This window comes from Lutra lutra, chromosome 10, assembly GCF_902655055.1.
Source record: "Lutra lutra chromosome 10, mLutLut1.2, whole genome shotgun sequence".
In the NCBI taxonomy this organism is placed as follows: Eukaryota; Metazoa; Chordata; class Mammalia; order Carnivora; family Mustelidae; genus Lutra; species Lutra lutra.
In genome coordinates this window covers 5,942,436-5,962,110 of record NC_062287.1, presented here as the reverse complement: position 1 = coordinate 5,962,110, position 19,675 = coordinate 5,942,436, and the positions used below count along the sequence as shown (strand labels likewise).

Sequence of the window (19,675 nt, the reverse complement as noted above, 5' to 3'; positions counted from 1 at the left end):
AATTATAAAATCAAAGACACAAAAGGTAGAAAACCCTCACTGAGCCTCAACAATTAATAACTCACAACCTTGTTCCATCGAATCCTTACCCAAACCTTCCACCCCACCCTCAACCCCACAAACACCTTCCAAGTTACTTCCTTCCAAGTAAAGCCAGTGTTTCAAGGACCCCAGTGCAGGTGAAACTCCGATCCTCAGCACAGACAGCACAATCCTCAAAAACGGACATATAACCCTACAAATCTTATCCAAAAGGTATAATCCTCTCAACCCCCAATGCCTGCTGAAGATAACAAGTTCTCTGTTTCATCATATTTTCTCCATGAGCAATCTTCGAAAACTTATTTAAAAAAAAAAAAAAAAAAGCAAACAAAAAAGTCACAAACCAGACAGCAGAAGACAAGAGGGAGGAGGAAATTAAGTGTACATAATTCAACATAATAATTCTGTGCCTCCGTTCTCCTAACAATCACATCAAGACAGCCAGCAGTTCTTACTTGATTTCCTTTACAGGCACCTTCTTCTGGAGAAGCTGCTGCACCATCCCTTTTTCTTCTGAGGGAAGCAGAATTAATAAGGCTTCACCATCCTCTTTGTACCTAAACAAATAAACAAAAAAAATCTCTTCCACATCAGTGCAATCTACATTTTACATTTTAATAGTCTGATGAACATGTAACACAGAAGCAACTTCACCTAATTAGTAAATTTTAGGAATATCAATTTTTTAACTTCTGTGACAACAGAAAACTAGGGCTCTGAGCATCTTTTTCAAAATCTCACCACTAAAGAGAATTGAGTGACTTTTAAGCTACACCACAGTAGGAGAGCCAGATCCTAAGAAACAAATCAATTAAAAAGAATTTCTCCTTTTTTTTTCTTTAAGCAGAGAGAGGCAGAGATAGATGGAGAGAGAGAATCTTAAGCAGGCTCCATGCCTAGCACAGAGCCCAGCACAGGGCTCGATCTCATGACCCCAAGATCACAATTTGAGCCTCAATCAAGATTTGGAGTCTTAATGGACTGAACCACCCAGGTGCCCCTAAAAAGAATTTCTTAAATAGCTCTGTGTCTATAGCAGAAAGACAATTTCCCATTCAAGCCACAAGAAAATCATAATATAATTAGTAATTTCAGAAACATGGTACCTAATACATTAAGGAAATCAAATCATCTTTCTGGGGATTTTATACCTTGGGAGTAAACTTGTTTAGTGGTGTCAGTTTTAAGAAAGGGATCTCTGCTCGAATCCATGTGCTTCTTCTCTTCCTTTACCTACTATAATTCTTACTTCCTGCTAAACCACCAGAAATTTCTATTTAAGTGGGCCACACTACACCCACAGATACTTGCACTTTAGTGCCACCTGCATACAGATTTCCCTGATAACTCTGTGTTGGCCATTGTGTGCAAGGAGTAAAACAAAATGGAACTGGGGGTCTGTGTAATTTTTTTTTAAAAGAAACAAAAGAAAAAGTATTCTCATCAAAGCACTCTGTTCAGGGTTCATGCTATGAGGAACAAATTTTTATGTATAAATAAATTATTTAGTGAGAAAGGTGCCAGGCATAAACTGCGAGCAACACAAAGAAAAAGAAGAACAGCCCTATCTTCAGTGATCTAACATACAAGCTGACCAGAAAAACAAACACACACAAAAGCAGGAGATCCCAGAGAACGTCCCCCAAGATGGTACATTACTAAATGTAGAAGGACGACCAATAAATGCCACAAACTCAGAAGTGGAACAGACAACTCAGGCTTAGTCAGAGAAACACAAACTTGTCAGAGCAGATAGAATCTGAGGAGGACCTTGAAAGTCAACCCAAATAGGGAAAAGCTAAGGTCTTCCAAAGGGGGAGAATAGCATGAACAAAGGAGTAGAAACCAGAGAATACAAGGCAAACGTAGTTAACTAAAGACAGGAGAAATCCAACGGAAGCCAGTGTCACTAAATGAACAGCAGAAAAGAGTGCCAGAAAGGGACATCAGAGTCTGGTTTTGGAGGACTCTGGACACCTGTGTCTAGAGAGCTAGAATACCACTGTACGTAAGTGCAATTTTATCATTGAACACTGGAGGGGAAAACTGTCAACTGTGTTGACTTACTGTAGGTACCATAAAGACAGAAGAGCAATTTTCGCCTCATGCTGATTTCAAAACTCCACTCCTACACACAAGGTGAAATTCCAGTGTAATATCTTTACAGAAATATCTGTATGTGTACATGCGCACACACAGAGAAAAGCATGAAATAAAATCTACCAAAAGTGCTAAGAGTTCTCTTTAATTCATAAATTTAACAAAATTTTAAGGGGCCACTAAATGCCAGGCACTAAAACTGACATAGTTCTGGCTGTCACAGAGCTTAGAGACTATCAGGGACAGGCAGTAAAACCGGTAACTAACAATAAAGTGGTGTGAGTGTTACAGTCGGCATACGGGAAGCAGTAAAGACATGATCTAGAGCTCTACTGAATGTTGTCCAGGAGTCAAGAAAACTGCCCCAAGCAAATGACATCTAAGAGCAGAAACCTAAAAAATTAGGAATTAGTCAAATATTAGAGAAGAGTCGAGTTTTCTGCGGAAAAAGGCAGCATTTGCTCAAGTCCTTTGGATAGTTTCACCTTCTCTGTGCTTGTTAGCTTTTTCTAGGGTTTCTAAATGCATGTGTTTTAAACAGGGAGAGAAAGGAGTAAAGCTGAAACAAACATTTACTCCTTTTACTGTTTCATAAATGAGAACTAATACCAAATACTTTCTCCTCATTTATTTCAACACCAAATATTTCAATTCAAAATGTTTCATCATCACTTATTCAGAAGAAATATGAATTTAAAGCATGTCCCCTACACAGCGTTGGACTAAACCATCTGTGAAGGCAGAGATCACTAGTATATGAGGTAGTAAGGTGACATCCAGAGCAGACGAGGGATGTGAGAGCCTCTCAAATTCCGAAGTCGGTATAGGGGTAAAGAGAAGTCTCAAAGGTATCAAATTAGCATACACTGAAGCCCAAGGATCTTCAGATGGACTCGGAAGCAGGAGTAATAAGCCTAATCATTACATCTATCTTGTCTACCCATTCATACACCCAGGGATAATCTGGAAGAATGGATCAGGAGTCAAGTCACACAAGGGCCATATCCAAACCTTTTTACAACTTTAACAGCTAAAAGATAGATCTGCACAAGGTTAAGACAGAGTGCAGCACTGGAATTTAAAAGAACAAAATTCCCATACAAAAATGGAAAAAAATGTCCAAAGTCAAATCCTACAAAGCAAGAATCTATCAAAAATATCTTCACTGGCCACTTAACTATTCAACATCATACAAGTCTCTTCCCTGTAGCAACGTAAAGCACAAATATCTCCTCCACGCCAATACCCAAAAATTTCCAGTAAGCTTTCATTTCAGAAATAAAAACATCTCTAAGAAGAAACCAGAAGCACATTTCTTTTCTTTTCTATTTTTTTTCAAATGCTTACAAGGATAGTCTATTTACCCATGAGTTAGCTTTTTATATTTCAAAAGCAATATCCAAGGACTGAGGCTTGGTATATGTATAAAGAGAAATAAATGTTCTTCACAAGATCTACATTTTGGAACTCCAGATTAGACAGGTTGTTGTAAGAAACATTCTAAGCAACAAATAAAAAGCCCTGCATCTGAAACACACACACACAAAAAAAATCTCATTTTTACCATCAGTAGTAATATCATGTCACATTTATGCAGCCTTTTAGAATTTAGGAGGAACTTCATTTTACATTAATTTGCTAGTCTTTTACATGCAAGCAAGTGGTAGAGGAAGCAAATAAATTTCTGGAAAGACCAGGACTTACTAAAAAAAAAAACAAAACAAAAAAAACAGAAATCTAGAACAAAAACAAAAACCATTGGCTAATCATTATATATCAGAGGCTTTAAACTTCCAGTTCATTACCTTTTTCAGCTCTACCAAGACTTCCTCCAGAAAGAAGGGTCCTTAATAGGCTGATCATGATTGTCTGACACCAAGAAGCTTACCTTCACATCCTACAGCTCACTAGCATTTCTAGCTAAACTTGGGAGACCCATACCACTGACTTCTGGGTCCCAAGAGTAATTGTTCCACTGAAATTACCTCGAAACAACCTCTGGCCAGAGGAAGGAGAGAAAGCCCTGCCGTTCTGACAATAAATTGCCTTTTACCCAATAACCACTAGTCCTCAACTACTCCAATGCCTATTCCCCAACACACCAACTCCACTCCAGCTGAAACTTTAAGTGTCCCTTAAACTTTGTCCACTCAGACCTCCAACCACTGCTGTAGCAAGATCTAGCAGTGTTCATGACTACCTGGCTATTCTCAGTTCTCCCTGCCTGGTTCTCCAAGTTACAGATCAGGCTGGAAGAGAATGTTAGAATAATTCCCTTCTTGTAATTTTAACAATACATATGCAAACATATATGAAAATTTTTGTAGGTGGTGAGATGCAGGTGGTATGTTCTGCCAACATCTAGAATCTATATCGTGCACAAACACTATTTTTATAACAAAACACAAGTTATTACAAAGTAGAAGGCAAAAAGCGTATATGCTTTTTAAAATCTACATCTTTTGATTGCCATCTTTTAAAATCTACATCTACATTCTCACTTCACTGAACATCTTAGTATTTATCTTACTACTTAGTACTATCAATATTAGGGTACTTCCTTATCTCCACCAGTGTATCTGAGGACATACACGAACATACTTTTCCCACCCACCATACATTTATATCTAAAAGCTGCTCACTAAGTATCTGGTGAGTGGACAGATGAAAACAAGCCACCAGAGGGTGCATAACCAGACTGGATTTAGAGTCAAAAGAACTGAACCCGAGCCCCAGCTGTACTATTCATTGGCTCTGTAACTGTGGATAATGAGTCATTTTATCACCATACACTGCATTCTTATTTATAAATTAACGGTTTGAAGGAAACGATCCAGGTCCCTTCAGAATCTAAAGTCCTATACCTGTGATTCTTAACATACAAGCTGTTGTCACAATATAAGTAGGACCAGGAGGTGGAGAAACAGAGACAACTCTTGGGCACACTCTGCGATTCCAAAGCCTTCTTTCTGTGCCCCCCCCCCCCTGCATCTCCTTCTCTCCTCCCTATGCCTTTACCTTACCTGTGGCAACAGCCCCACGGCGCCTGTCACTGAGGGACAACAGTGCACTCGGCCCTGCAAAGGCACACAGGCCGCCACAGGAATCAGACTCCAACACTTCTGTTCCTCGTGCACAACGTGGCACAAAGGAGAGCTTATTCAGGGAGAAGGGGGATCTCTGACTCATAGAACATCTAAAGACTCTACACTAGATATAAAAGAAAAGGACAGACTGGGAAATATTCTGGGAAAAATAAAGTCACGTGTAGCATGAGATCTTGGAAATACAGGAGGTATACCAGAAGACATTCAACAATTTGAAACAATTCAGGGGAACTGGAAAGAAAGCAAGTTGGCTAACGTGTGTCGCATGGAAAGCTTCTAACAAACTGATGACGAACAAGGATTTAGGGAATTCACAGAGAAAGGGGCAGAAATCATTAGAGTCCATCAACTCTGGCCCCAGAATTTTAAAAAAGACTAAGTGTTTATATGTTAAAAACAAGAAGAAAACACATAAAAGTAGTGCCTACAAATTATACTAGGTGAAATTATACTTTCTGGAAATTACTGAAAGAGGTGATTAACCCCATTTTATAGGAGAAGAAATTGAGGCTTAAAGAGATTAAGAACTGGTCACAGAGTCCAAATCCATCAGGCAGCAGAGCCAGATCCAAAACTAAATTTCTTGACTTTTTTTTTTTTCTTAAGGATTTTACTTATTTATTTGACAGGCGGAGATCACACATAGGCAGAGAGGCAGGCAGAGAGAGGGAAGCAGGCTCCCTGCTGAGCAGAGAGCCTGATGCGGGGCTCGATCCCAGGACCCTAAGATTATGACCTGAGCCGAACGCAAAGGCTCAACCCACCGAGCCACCCAAGGTGCCCCTAAATTTCTTGACTTTTAAAGAGACTCTTGGTCAACTAGGGAATATGTGTCTCTCGGATTCCAAATAAAAAAAGAAAATGGATATAGTTTTAGTTTATCTTCATGATCATGAATGGCAGCAAATTTAAGTAAGGTATCTACCTACCTTCCTTCTTCCAGCACCTGGCTTTCATGCCTTCTGGAAGCCCCACTTGAGAGCAGCAGCCACTAGATTTTACTAAATGAAAATATCTGGTTTGGGGCACACCAGCAAGAACAGGAGTCATAGGGTCAGAAGACCCAAGTACAAATCCCAGCCCTGGCATTTCCCAAGGGATCTTAGACACATTTTACCTCACAATCCCAGAGAAATCATTTCCTAACAAAACAGCCTCTCCCACAAGACCAATATAAAGACCAAATGAGTTCTTGTATTTGTTCACTTAACAGATATCTGAGTGTCAGAAAGTAAATGGCTAAGCCACAACCCGCTCATTCCCTTAGGAAAGAGGATCCTCTGGCTGAAAATGAGAAAGTGACACAGTCAAGTCTCCTCATAAATATACGAATGACAGGCCTCCTGGGAAACAAACATGGCACACACTAGCATGTGAGCCCTCACCTACAGATGCTAAGGACAGGATGTCCCAGGTCTGTTTAAAGGTGTGGATACAAGGGATAGGTCTCTGTAGGCAGCATGTGACCAAGTACACCAATGGCCCATATGTGGAAGGGATAAACGGCACAACCAGCTTAGCGACTGTGAGGTCAGACTGGGCCAGAGCCTACCCTGAGATGTGGAGAATGGCCCTGTGGAACTATGGTGGAGGTCCCAGACCTCTTACTGCTCACAGATCCCTTACCATTCGTTACCTTCCTATATCCTTGAAACTGTGAGGAAAGCTTGATATTAGGTGTGATATGCAGCTACTAAAATGGCTCCCAGAAATCTGGGTCTTCTTGCATTCACACCCTCATGACCCTCCCCACACTGAGTAAGGCTGATTTGTGGAATCATTAGGATATGACAGGTAAGATGGAGTTTGAGTTTCAAGTCTAGGTCACAAAAGACACTGCTGCTTCCACTTTATCCTGTCTTACTCTCTCCCTTACTCTCACTGATGAGGCCATCTACTATGTTATAAAAAAAAAAAAAAAAAAAAGCCCCACAAAAAGAAAAACCACAAGCAAGGACCTCAGAGGCACCTGCAACGTGAATGAGCTTGTCATGGGACCCACCACCAGCTGAGCCTGCAAGTACTGTGTGACACCTTGACTACAGTCTTGTAAGGACACAGATGAGCAGCGAGGGATGAGCCGCACCTGGATTTCTGATCCACAGAAACCGGGAGAAATGGTTCTTGCTTTAAGCCACTGTACTGTCCTACTGCAGTAGCACAGTATACTGTGGTTATACTGCAGTAGCTTAATTAATTTTAGGTAAGCTCTGATTCCTGAGTCTGATTTGAGAAAGTAATTGTGTTATCTCAACCGTCTACTCTGTGCCAGGCCCTGTTTAAAGCACTCAAGGTATATCAATTAAGTAGACATATTTCCTTGCCTTTATGGAGCTTATATTCTAGTGAAGAGAAAGGAAAACAATATACTAAGGAAAAGCCCTAGTATATTTGAAGATACTGGTATGGAAAAAAGAAAGTACAGAGTGAGGTGAGGAGGAATGATTAGTGCAGGTTAAGAAAGATAGCCATGCAGATGCTCAAGGAAAAACCATTCCAGAAAGAAACAGTAACTTAAAGGGACCATGGAGGGGAAAAACATGCCCAGCATGAAGGAGAAAGAGCTCCACCAGTGTGGAGCATAGGGGCAGAGGGAAACAGAAAGTACAGTTGGAAGGGCTTGAATAATATCAAGTCACTGGCTTTTATTTGGAGTGAACAGGAAGGCATCAGAGCGCTGACATGATCTGACTTGTGTTTAAAAGGATCACTGTGCCTGCTGTGTTGAGAACAGACTGCAGGAGAGCAAGGGGGAAGCTCCCAGAACTAACTGACTCCTAAGAAATATCAGCCCACTTAATCAACCTCTGTAGCTAACCTGGCCCATCTCCATCCCAGCTCAATGCTTTTTGATGCAAAATAAAGAACTGGTTTTGCCCTTTAAAAAAACAAAAACAAAAAAAAAACCCTTCAAATTTCTAAATGGCAACCAGACCAAGGCAGAAAGCCATGTAAAGAACCATTATCCAGGGGCGCCTGGGTGGCTCAGTGGGTTAAGCCTCTGCCTTCAGCTCAGGTCATGATCTTAGGGTCCTGGGATCCGAGTCTCTCATCGGGCTCTCTGCTCGGCAGGGAGCCTGCTTCCCGCCCCCAACGCCTGCCTCTCTGCCTTACTTGTGATCTCTCTCTGCCAAATAAATAAATAAAATCTTTAAAAAAAGGAAAAAAGAAAGAACCATTATCTACCTAGAAGAAGCAGGCTGAAAATAAGATCTTCATAAATCTAAGCTAAAGGAATTAAAGAAGCAAGAATTTCCACCAGCAAAGATTGCTCCCATCTCATACCTAAGATATTCAGGGTAACCTTCAGTAAATTAAAGCTCATGGAAATTGTCTTTTACTTTTATTATTTCAATTTACAAAACAATTAAGGACACTTTTAAAAAATTCTCTTTATTATCTATTCCATAAAGTACCAGTATTTTCCACAAACCATAAACTCTTCAAAGTTATCACGGCAAAAATTTGAACAACTTCACATCTTCACCTGGGCCAGTTGCTTTGAACTGCTGCCCGGGAGCGTGCAAAGCACAGAGTTGGCCTCTGCTGCCCCCTAGTGGAACCACACTCTGCTATCCACACCACTCACAAAGTCTGCGTGCGATCAGGCAGGAAAGGCTTAGCGGAATACCACTGGAATTATTTTACCCCAACTCTAGAAAACAACAGTTGCACATATATAAACACGTCATTTTTTTTTTTAAGTAACCTCTAGGCCCAACGTGGGGCCCGCACTGAAGAGATCAAGAGTGGTATACTCTACCAACTGAGCCAGCCAGGCACTGCCTCTCACCCTTTATATTTAAACTCCCAACAGTTACATATGAACAGTTATTTATAACTCATATCTTCCATCCACAGACCTCTACTCTCCAAATAAAAGCACTTAGAAAAAAGAGGAGTGGGGTGAGTGAGCCTGGGTGGCTCAGTGGGTGAAGCATCCAATGCTTGATCTCAGCTCAGGTCTTGACCTCAAGGTTGTGAGTTCAAGTGTTGCACTAGACTCCACACTGGGCATTGAAGCCTACTCTTAAAAAATAATTAATGGGGGCGCCTGGGTGGCTCAGTGGGTTAAGCCGCAGCCTTCGGCTCAGTCATGATCTCAGAGTCCTAGGATCGAGCCCCGCATCGGGCTCTCTGCTCAGCAGGGAACCTGCTTCCTCCTCTCTCTCTGCCTGCCTCTCTGCCTGCTTGTGATCTCTCTGTCAAATAAATAAATAAAATCTTAAAAAGAAAAAAAAAATAATGAATGAATGAATTTTTAAAAAATTTTTTAAAGAGGAATATCTACTTTCCATTACCAAATTTTTTTTATTTTCAAATGGGCATCATCTTAAGAAATGGAAAAGCTTGGTTTTATGAGTACCAAGCTCTGCAAGCCCTAAAGACAATCATTTGTAAGTACACTGTGTCACAGAATACAGCTGATAAAATTATATTCATATTCCTTGCCTCACCTGTCTCTAAATGAGATCACTTTGTTAAAAGGGGTGTGAATGGTTAAGGAAAAAAGACAAAATTTTTCTCAATACTAAGGATCAAGAGAATTTTAGGTGAATAAATTAAAACAAAGTACTTCAAGACAAGTACCAGAATCACCATTTCCACTCAGCTAAAACACATAAAGGAAAAAAAGATTCCTCAAACCTTAGCTATTTTGCCACAAAGCACTGAATTCATTTCTCTATATTCATATATTACAGCTCACCTCCACAAGTAAACACTATCTGGCAACCCAGTTTTAATTACAGCATAAACACAGGATTTTAATTAGTTTCAAATTTTAATTTAGCCTTATTCAATTCAATTATCCAGTCTCATGGCCCAAGAAACTTTCTAATTATCTGTAAGCCCACTAATGGCAATTTTAAACTGCAATTTCACTATTTCTCTTATTAAACTGCCCAAGAAAAAAAAAAGGATTGCATATCCTAAACATTTCCACTGACTACTCATCTAAAAGAGTCGATTCAAACATTTTTAATTGGTTATAAGGGATCAAAACAGACTTGTACTTTAAAAATTAATGACATTAGATATTACAATAGTTTTTCAAATTAGTATTTTCTCTTCAAATACAATCGTGATGTTGCTGTAGCTACTCTTCATCTCCATCATTAGGACCAATTTAACCTTCACCCTGGTATGTTCGACTACATAAGATTTTCAATAACCTCTCTGGGAACCAAAAACCTTGAAATAATCCTCTCTGGTCAACTATTTTCTGATGCAGTGAGATGTCCAATCATTTTCATAAAAGAAGAGTAATTGTAAAATACTATTTAAAAGTGTTCTATAGGGTGGCTCAGTCGGTTAAGCCATCTGCCTCCAGCTCAGGTCATGATCTCGGGATCCTGGGATCAAGCCCCACGTTAGGCTCCCTGCTTAGCGGGAAGCCTGCTTCTCCCTCTCCCTCCGCCCCTCCTCCTGCTTGTGCACTCTCATGCTCTCTGACAAATAAATCAAATAAATAAATAAAAGTGTTCTATAGGGGCGCCTGGGTGGCTCAGTGGGTTAAAGCCTCTGCCTTCGGCTCAGGTCATGATCCCAGGGTCCTGGGATCGAGCCCCGCATCGGCTCTCTGCTCCGCAGGGAGCCTGCTTCCTCCCCTCTCTCTCTGCCTGCCTCTCTGCCTGCTTGTGATCTCTGTCAAATAAATAAATAAAAATCTAAAAAATAAATAAATAAATAAATAAATAAAATAAAAATCAGAAGAAACTGTTGGACCAGGCAGAACAACATGTGGTGTCTCTTCCATCATCAAGTATCAATGTCTCACTGACAACCATGTTATAAATACTCATCCAGCTTCAATGAGAAAGTAAATGCTACAAGGTAAATCCAAAGAAACAGTCCATCTGTGGCAAATCATAATCACTCATAAACTTACTATGATTATTTAAATTATTCCCAATTCTTAATCTTTACAAAGGTCAGTAAGATGAACATCTTTACTGAAATTTTACCCATCTCTTTTCTTAAGATCAGTGTTTCAATGTTGAATGTGAGGCATGAGGAGGAAAGCTAAGGTTTTGGTAATTGTTACCAAATGCTCTCCAGAAAGATGCTAATCAGTTACCATTCTATCAACAGCTTACTTTTCCCAACTGCAATAGCAAAGCAATGAGTCAGCATACCTACCTGGCAGTTCTACCTGCTCTGTGAATATACGTGTTGGCATCCTCTGGACAATCAAACTGAAGAACCCAATTCACAGCTGGGAAATCTGTACATAAGGAATGTCAAGTTAGGAAACCAGTTTCAATATCTACCATGCTGTACTACTTTTTTTTTAAGATTTTATTTATTTATTTGAAAGAGAAAGAGAGGTTACACAAGCAGGGGGAGGGGCAGAGGAGGGAAAAAGCAGACCCCCTGCTGAATACAGAGTTCAATGCAGGGCTGGATCCCAGGACCCTGAGATCATGACCTGAACCAAAGGCAGATGCTTAACCTACTGAACTACCCAGCTGACCCACTATTTTTACTTTACAGGATTATTTGCCAGGGCTATCCATCACATCAAACTCATCTGTGAATTTTATTAAAAATAAAATTAATTGCATGAACCAAGAGATAATAAACAATTCTCCTTTGATAGGCAGTGTTTGAATATGAAGGTTATTTTGTATCTGACACAGAAGAGATTGCTTTGTGTCAGACAAATAATGAAATGTCCTGATATTTAATTACCTAAAAGGACCCACTTCTCATAGGCTCCTGGTGAACTATAAAACTGAGTTCTCAATTTAAATGAAACTTTACTTTCCTTGCTCTTCCCATCTCCATTCAAATTAATGATATCTTTCTAAGTCCCTTTTTCTCATTTCTCAGCAATAATTATTCTGTACACATATTTGGCTACAGAAGTTTTCATTCATTTCCAGACACTGTGTTCTCAACTGTGTCTCTCTCTGTCAAATAAATAAATAAAATCTTTTTTAAAAATCTTTAAAAATAAAAAAACAAACAGGACATGCATGTAACAACTCAAATTTACCTCCCATGCTGCACCCTTACTGAAAAAGTTACAGGGAATGAGATTTTATTTACTTTTTATTTTATTTTTAAGCAATCTCTACACCCAGTGTGGGACACAAACCTACAACCGCAAAACCAAGAGTCACATGCTACACCAACTGAGCCAGCCAGGCACCCCTACAGAATGAGATTATCAATGTTTTAAAAGAGAATGAGAAAATAAATCAAGAAAGAGGAAGAGATCTGGATAGAAGAGTCCCAGGATGACAAATGTGTATGATGTTTATGGAGAAACAGTCCAGGTGAGAGCTGAAGGCAGAGGCTGTAAGAGGGTCTCAAGAAAGAGAGAAACAGACTGCATCTGAACTGTTAGAAAAGTAAGCATGAGACATCTGCTAGGACAGTTGAGAAAGATCAGAACTGGGATCACAAACTAAGCAAATCTTAATTAACTATTAACTTAAAAACACAAATAAAAGATTGGAGACAATTGGTATACCACTTCCCTCAGCAGACACAGCCCAAACCACTTAAATACAAAATGCTGATTTTACCAAAGTCCTGGCATAATGATAGAGCCTAGAGAGCTTTAATACTGTTATGCTGAAAATAAATTTAAAAAATGATTTAAAAAAAAAAATGCGTACTTAGCTACAGCCTCCAGTCACACAGAATGAATGCATATGATGTCTAAGATATGTTTTAAAATATTCCCAGACCAACAGGGAGATGGGAAGAAATAAGGGAATTATGAAAAAGATCGTCAGTAAAGCTGGGTAGTATATATGAAGATACACTGAACATATCATTCATGTGTATGTAAAATCTGTCACAGTCATTAACATAAAGTAACTGAAAAATTTACCACCTATTTATTCTCATGTTGTATTCATAAACTTCCTCTAATTTACTTCCGTACCCCATCCCGCCACCATAAAGCCACCAGCTGTAAAACAGTATCAGTGGCTTCTTGAAAGCTGAAGTACATAAAGCATGTTTTTAAAATAAAAATATCTAGTGACAAAATGTGACTTCAAATATTCTTGTTAAGTTGTACTATTTTATCAAGTTTCCAATTTTCAAAGAAACAGAGTAGTTTTTCCTCTTATCTTTAAACCTTTAATCCTCCTTTGATTTTGTGGGCTCCTCGGGATTCTAGGATTATTTTCATAAACAATAAGCACACAAAAAACACATTTTTCACTGATAGAGCCTTAATTTCATTTACTTGTTTTTCCAAGAGAAGAAGGACCAATTATTTGAATGACACTATGAATTCCCAAATCCATCCCTTTATAAGCAAATTCTCTAAGACACGATTCCAGAATATTTTCTGCTAAGCTCTTACCCAGCCCCCTGGCGGCTATATCAGTAGCAAAGAGCACAGCAGCTCTCTTGCGGACAAATTCGTTGTAGACTTCCATCCTTCTCATCTGCTGCTGGCGGCCATGCAGGGCAAGGATAGAGATGCCAGGACGGAGCCGGCAGAACACTCGGTACAGATACTGAACCTAGACATGAACAGAGAAAGGAGTTTGGTACTTCGGGACAGCAGCAGCACAGCAAGCTTATGAGACGAACAGCAAAAATGCTTTAAGGAGCACAAGGTTCACCAATTAAAAAATGTGGAGCAGAGAAGGGAAAATGCAGTCTTAGAGGTGAGGTCTTCAAGCACTTTTTGATCACATTATTTCCTATGAGAATTTATTTAAAAATATGCTCCCTTTACATTTTCAACTTGATAGTGGACATTTTTCCAAATGTAATTAATTGCAAAAACTGTAATTTCTGATATATTATAAATGCTGAAAATTTAAAATAAACTTCTTACACATGTATCAAATAGATTCTAAGTAGCAATTTGATCCCCACAATCATTTTTAAAATATGAAAAAATAGGGGCGCCTGGGTGGCTCAGTGGGTTAAAGCCTCTGCCTTCAGCTCAGGTCATGATCTCAGGGTCCTGGGATGGAGCCCCGCATCGGGCTCTCTGCTCGGCAGGGAGCCTGCTTCCTCCTCTCTCTGCCTGCCTCTCTGCCTACTTGTGATCTCTGTCAAATAAATAAATAAAATCTTAAAAAAAAAATAAAATAAAATATGAAAAAATAATAAAGGTCATGCCTGTGTGAAAGAAGGCTCAACTTCACTATGAACATAAAACTGCTACAAAAGAAGTAAGCCCTTGAAAAAATTAGAGACAAAATAAACTCAAGAGAAAGAAATTTTGCATTTATTTTCCTCCTTAAACTTTTTTTTTAAGACTTTATTTATTTATTTGACAGACAGAGATCACAAGTAGGCAGAGAGGCAGGCAGAGAGAGAGGAGGAAGCAGGTTCCCTGCTGAGCAGAGAGCCCGATGTGGGGCTGGATCCCAGGACCCTGGGATCATGACCTGAGCCAAATATTCCAAATACGTCCAGAGGCAGAGGCTTTAACCCACTGAGCCACCCAGGAGCCCCCTCCTTGAACTCTTATGTCAACTTTCTTGACCCCACAGAATTTTAACTTAATAGTTTTATGTTTCAAAGTCTTTTGATTATATTAACAATATTCACAACTTTCTATGATAAAATAATGAATATCAGTTTTAATTTCTAATTCCCTGTGGGCATAAAGCTATTAAAAATTCTCAGACTAAGCTATACTTCATTAGTATAAAACTGACCAGTACAAGAAATGTCAGAATTTGATAAAAAGCAAAACAAAGAGGTTCCTGGGTGGCTCAGTGGATTGAGTGTCTGCCTTCAGCTCAGTTCATGATCTCAGGATCATGGGATCAAGCCCTGTGTCAGGCTCCCTGCTCCATGGTGAGCCTGCTTCTCTCTCTCCTTCTGCACCCCTCACTTGCAAGTGCTCTTTAAATAAAGAAATATTTTTTTTAAAAGCAAAACAAGAAGAAATAATTAACATAATAATTTTATTATACAACATTGGATGTTATTACATCTCTTCTTATATGGAAGTAAATGGAGCTGTTAGCTTTATTTCTCTTTAGTTTATATATTAATAAATGAATACTACTAACTGGTAGATTGAGGCAGAGTACCACATTATTTTATTCCTATTTTCTCTTTCTAATATGCATGTTAAGAAAATCTCTTCATGAAAATAAAGAAACTGTACTAGAAGGAACCATCGTGCACTGATGGTAGGAATGCAAACTGGTGCAGTCACTAAGGAAAACAATATGAAGGTTCCTCAAAAAATTAAAAATAGGAATACTATATGACCCAGCAATTCCACTACAGGGTCTTTACCCAAAGTAAACAAAAATACTAATGGAAAATTATATATGCAGCCCTATGTTTACTGCAGCATTATTTACAATAGCCAAGACAGGGAATCAAGTGTCCATGCAGAGATGAATGGATAAAGAATAGGTGATACATATATACAATGGAATATTACTCAGCCATAAAAAAGAATGAAACCGTGCCATTTACAACAACATGGATCTAGAAAGCATAATGCTAAGTGAAATAAATCAGAGAAAGACATATGCCATATGATCTCACTCATGTGTGGATTTAAGAAAATAGCAAAGACAAAAATAGACAAAAAAACAGACTCTTTTTTTTTTTTTAAGATTTTATTTATTTATTTGACAGACAGAGATCACAAGTAGGCAGAGAGGCAGACAGATAGAGAGAGGGGGAAGCAGGCTCCCTGCAGAGCACAGAGCCTGATGCGGGGCTCGATCCCAGGACACCGGGACCACGACCTGAGCCAAAGGCAGAGGCTTTAACCCACTGAGCCACCCAGGTGCCCCCAAAAAACAGACTCTTTAGAGAACTAGTCATTGCCAGAGGGAAGGTGGGTGAAACAGGTGATGGGGATTAAGTACACTTATCATGGTGAGCACTGAATAATATATAGAATTACTGAACCACTATATTATACACCTGAAGCTAATGTAACCCTGTATGTAAAATTATACTGGAATTTTAAAAATAAGTTTAAAAAAAAGAAAATGTACTGGGAAGAACCTTAACTCTTTGAACTCCTATATTCCAAAATGATGATAAATAAAATTTCTAAAAATCCGTCATCTAAGAAGTCCATTAAGTCTCCCTACAAATTTTGTTAAAAGTAAAGAATGGTAAGCCAACTGAACCACAAAAAACCTGTTACCTTATCCTTAGAGCCATTCGCTTTCTGAACAGCAATGCTCCTGGTGCCAGGAAGGTTCTCAGATCCTGAGACAATGCACCAGGAAGATGACAGATGGATGCACTCATGTCCTTCTTTTGCAGTTATAAAAGGGCTATCATGCAAAGGGAGGAGGGGAAAGGTGAACCTGCAGGTGACAGACGCACTCTCAGGCAAACCAAGCTCAAAAATGCATATGCAAACCTAGGAAGGGTCAACTGAGAGCATGAAAACTTTCTACAGTTTGCATCTCCTGAATGAAAACTGTCCTTAAATTCCTGCTCTTGAAAAAGTTTACTGAGGTGGACAATTTTCCAAGATCACTCTGGTTAGAATGTGCGATAACTATAGGAAAGAGAGTGTGGGAATGAAGAGACTAGCCATGAGTAAGAGAAAGTTAAGCACGGCTTAGATTTAGCGATAGCATGAGGTGCAGTGAGAGGTGGTAGAGCTAATGCGAGTTACCACTATATTGACAATGAGACGAAGACAGGCAACAATTAAGGATTCAGTCATTTGAGATGGGGAAGAAATGGGAGGGAGTAGATCTTCAGAATATGAAATCGTAAATTGCTTTCCTTATTTTAAACTTGAGATACCCTCAAGATACTCAACTGGAAATCTCTAGTATTTAAGTGGATACACAAATATGGGGCTCAGGAGAGTGGTCAGGGCTTGAGATGTTGATGTGGCAGGTGTTAGAACAGAGATGGCATTTAAAGCCATGGAAATGAAGAGGTTTCCTAAAAAGAGTAAAGACAGAAAAGGATAGAGTACAAAAGACAAACCATTACTTATCTTTCCCATAAGCTGGAGGGAAATTTACTGGTATATTTACCTCACTAAGTACTTAAAAAGCTGTAAGTCTAGAATCTACCTGCTATATGCCAACAACTATGTATGCTCAGGTAATCTGAGATATAGAGAGGTAAGTGACATAAAAATCACTCAAGGTCCCTTCTCTTTAAGGGAAGAGACTTTCTTATTTATCACTGAATCCTTTATTCAAGCACATGGCTAGTGTTAAACAAATGTGTTAACTAAATTTAAGACATATACCCTATGGAAGGATAGAGGGAAATCGCTGATTATAACAAGGGGTTCGGGAGTATCACAGAAGGACCTCCAGATGTAACATTTGAGCTTAGCCTTACAGGACATTCAACACATTAATGTAAAGGAATGCAGGAGGGCATGATCAAGGACATCAAAGCATGGAAATAAATGGCACACTCAGTTCAGTATTCATGGAAGGTAGGTGTCGGATTATAAAGACCTGTGGTTAGTCCAGCCATTCAATGGTTTGTTCTACCAGTATTCACACCTATTTATCATACTCCTCACCACCTCTAGCACTGTAGTTATTAGAACAGAAGAAACTGCTATTTATCTAACGGAAATCGTCTATTTTAAAAAGGATGATTCAACATGAATTTCTTAATCATTCAGTACCTCTTTACAACTGGAGAAAAATACAATACTTTTCTTCTTCAGGTGGCTTCTCAAGAAGGAATACAACACACTTATTTTTTGCTGCAGCTCACAAACTATGTAGTTCTGTTCCAAAGTGGCAGGGGTGCTTATGGAAATAAGAGGAGGAAAAACATTAAAAATATATCACATTGGTTACCTTTGAAATCCAGACCCCCGGGCGGGGGCAGGGAATATATATATATATATATACATATATATACACACACACATACATACACACACACACACACACACACACAGCAGCAGCATGTCTTTCCAACAAATTTCTCATACACATACATATACTGTGAAAGAGAACGTTTTAGAAATTAGAAATAGAATCAGATTATCACAGTTTTGCATATCCTAATAAAATAATGGATCTAAGCAATAATCATCACTCGCTGCTAAAACTTTAAGATTAAAAAACTATCATTCCTGCCATAAAGGGGTTGTTTGTATCAGATTAATACTCTGGTGGCTTATAGCACTAACTATAAAGCCTGGATTAAATACAAAACAAAAAAAAAAAAAACAGAAAGCAACAGAGAGCAACCAAGGCAGCTAGGACTTGAAGTACTGAAAAAGACAACAGACATACCCTGAGGCAAGCCCCATATTAATTTCCACTTTTCCCTCAAAGCATCTGCTATCTGCAAAACACAGGAGAGCAACCTTAGGCCTAAATATGACAGTCCAGATCCTAGAGAGAAGTAGCCAACAAAACACTGAATCTTAATTTCTTCATACAATTTTCCCATGAGAAGTGTGACAACTCCTAAACATACATACACACACAGCAAAATGAGTGAAAATAAACAAAAAGCACCAACTGAGAAGCTCAGAGCTGAGCAGAGATCCTGGCAGTCTCAGGACTGTGAAGTTCAAGCCTGCCCAGATGGAGCAGCTCTGCTAACCCACACCTTTCAGCTGAAACCCCCGGAAGGGCAATAACCCAGCCGGGACTCAAGGCAGAACAAACACAGAAAAGAAACAGAACAGCCCCAGACTCTAAAAGCCAGGCTAGGGTGCCTGGGTGGCTCAGTCACTTAAGCAGCTGCCTTCGGCTCGGGTTATAATCCCAGGGTCCTGGGATCGGGTCCTGCATCGGGCTACTTGCTTCTCCCTCAGCCTGTACTCTCTCTTGTTCCCCCTGCTTGTACTCTCTCTGTGTCAAATAAATGAATAAAATCTTTAAAAATAAAAAATAAAAATAAAAGCCTGGGTAGCCCAGGTCAAGGTCATCTGTCCTTACAACATCTACCTGCCACCAAATAAATAAATAAATAAATAATCACTCATGGTTTCGCTGAGAATCAAAGATAAGAAAATCTTAAACAATACACAGTATCTTCAAAGGAACAAGAAAACAGTCAGCTTACAATAATAGAAGTTAGAACAATACAAAGGTATCTTTGAAGAAAAAAACCTGCCAAGATATCCCTCCAAAATAAAGAATAAAGAGGTCCTCAGAAAAGTCAAAACAGAATTTTTACACCAGTAAACCTGAACTAAAAAGGAAATTCTTTTGTGCACAAGACATAAAAATATCATAAGGAATAACTATTTGGATAAATATAAATAAATACTGATGTTTCAAAAAGTAATAACAGCTTACGGAGTTTAAAATGTATGAAATTAAAATATTTCACAATGAAGGCACAATGGAAAGGGGTAGAAACTTAAATAATATAAGTTATAGATCAATGAACTAAATCCTCCAGTTGCAAAGCAATTATCATACCTGATAAGAGAACCATATGTTGCTTACTAAGTTAAGTGTAAAATATAAGGGGGTATATAATGTAAAGAGTAAATAGAA

General features: G+C 39.0%; 1 protein-coding gene across 1 annotated transcript in view; it reads right to left on the bottom strand.

The window, feature by feature from the left end:
• Positions 1-19,675, bottom strand: part of DDX10 (DEAD-box helicase 10) — a 271,491-nt gene that overhangs the window by 228,826 nt on the left and 22,990 nt on the right. Inside the window, exons 7-10 of the mRNA XM_047692650.1 lie at positions 17,833-17,959; positions 13,579-13,741; positions 11,391-11,475; positions 498-599 (exon numbers count right to left, since the gene is read on the bottom strand). Of these exons, the coding sequence (XP_047548606.1) occupies positions 498-599; positions 11,391-11,475; positions 13,579-13,741; positions 17,833-17,959 (477 nt within the window). The remainder of the gene's footprint in view (positions 1-497; positions 600-11,390; positions 11,476-13,578; positions 13,742-17,832; positions 17,960-19,675) is intronic.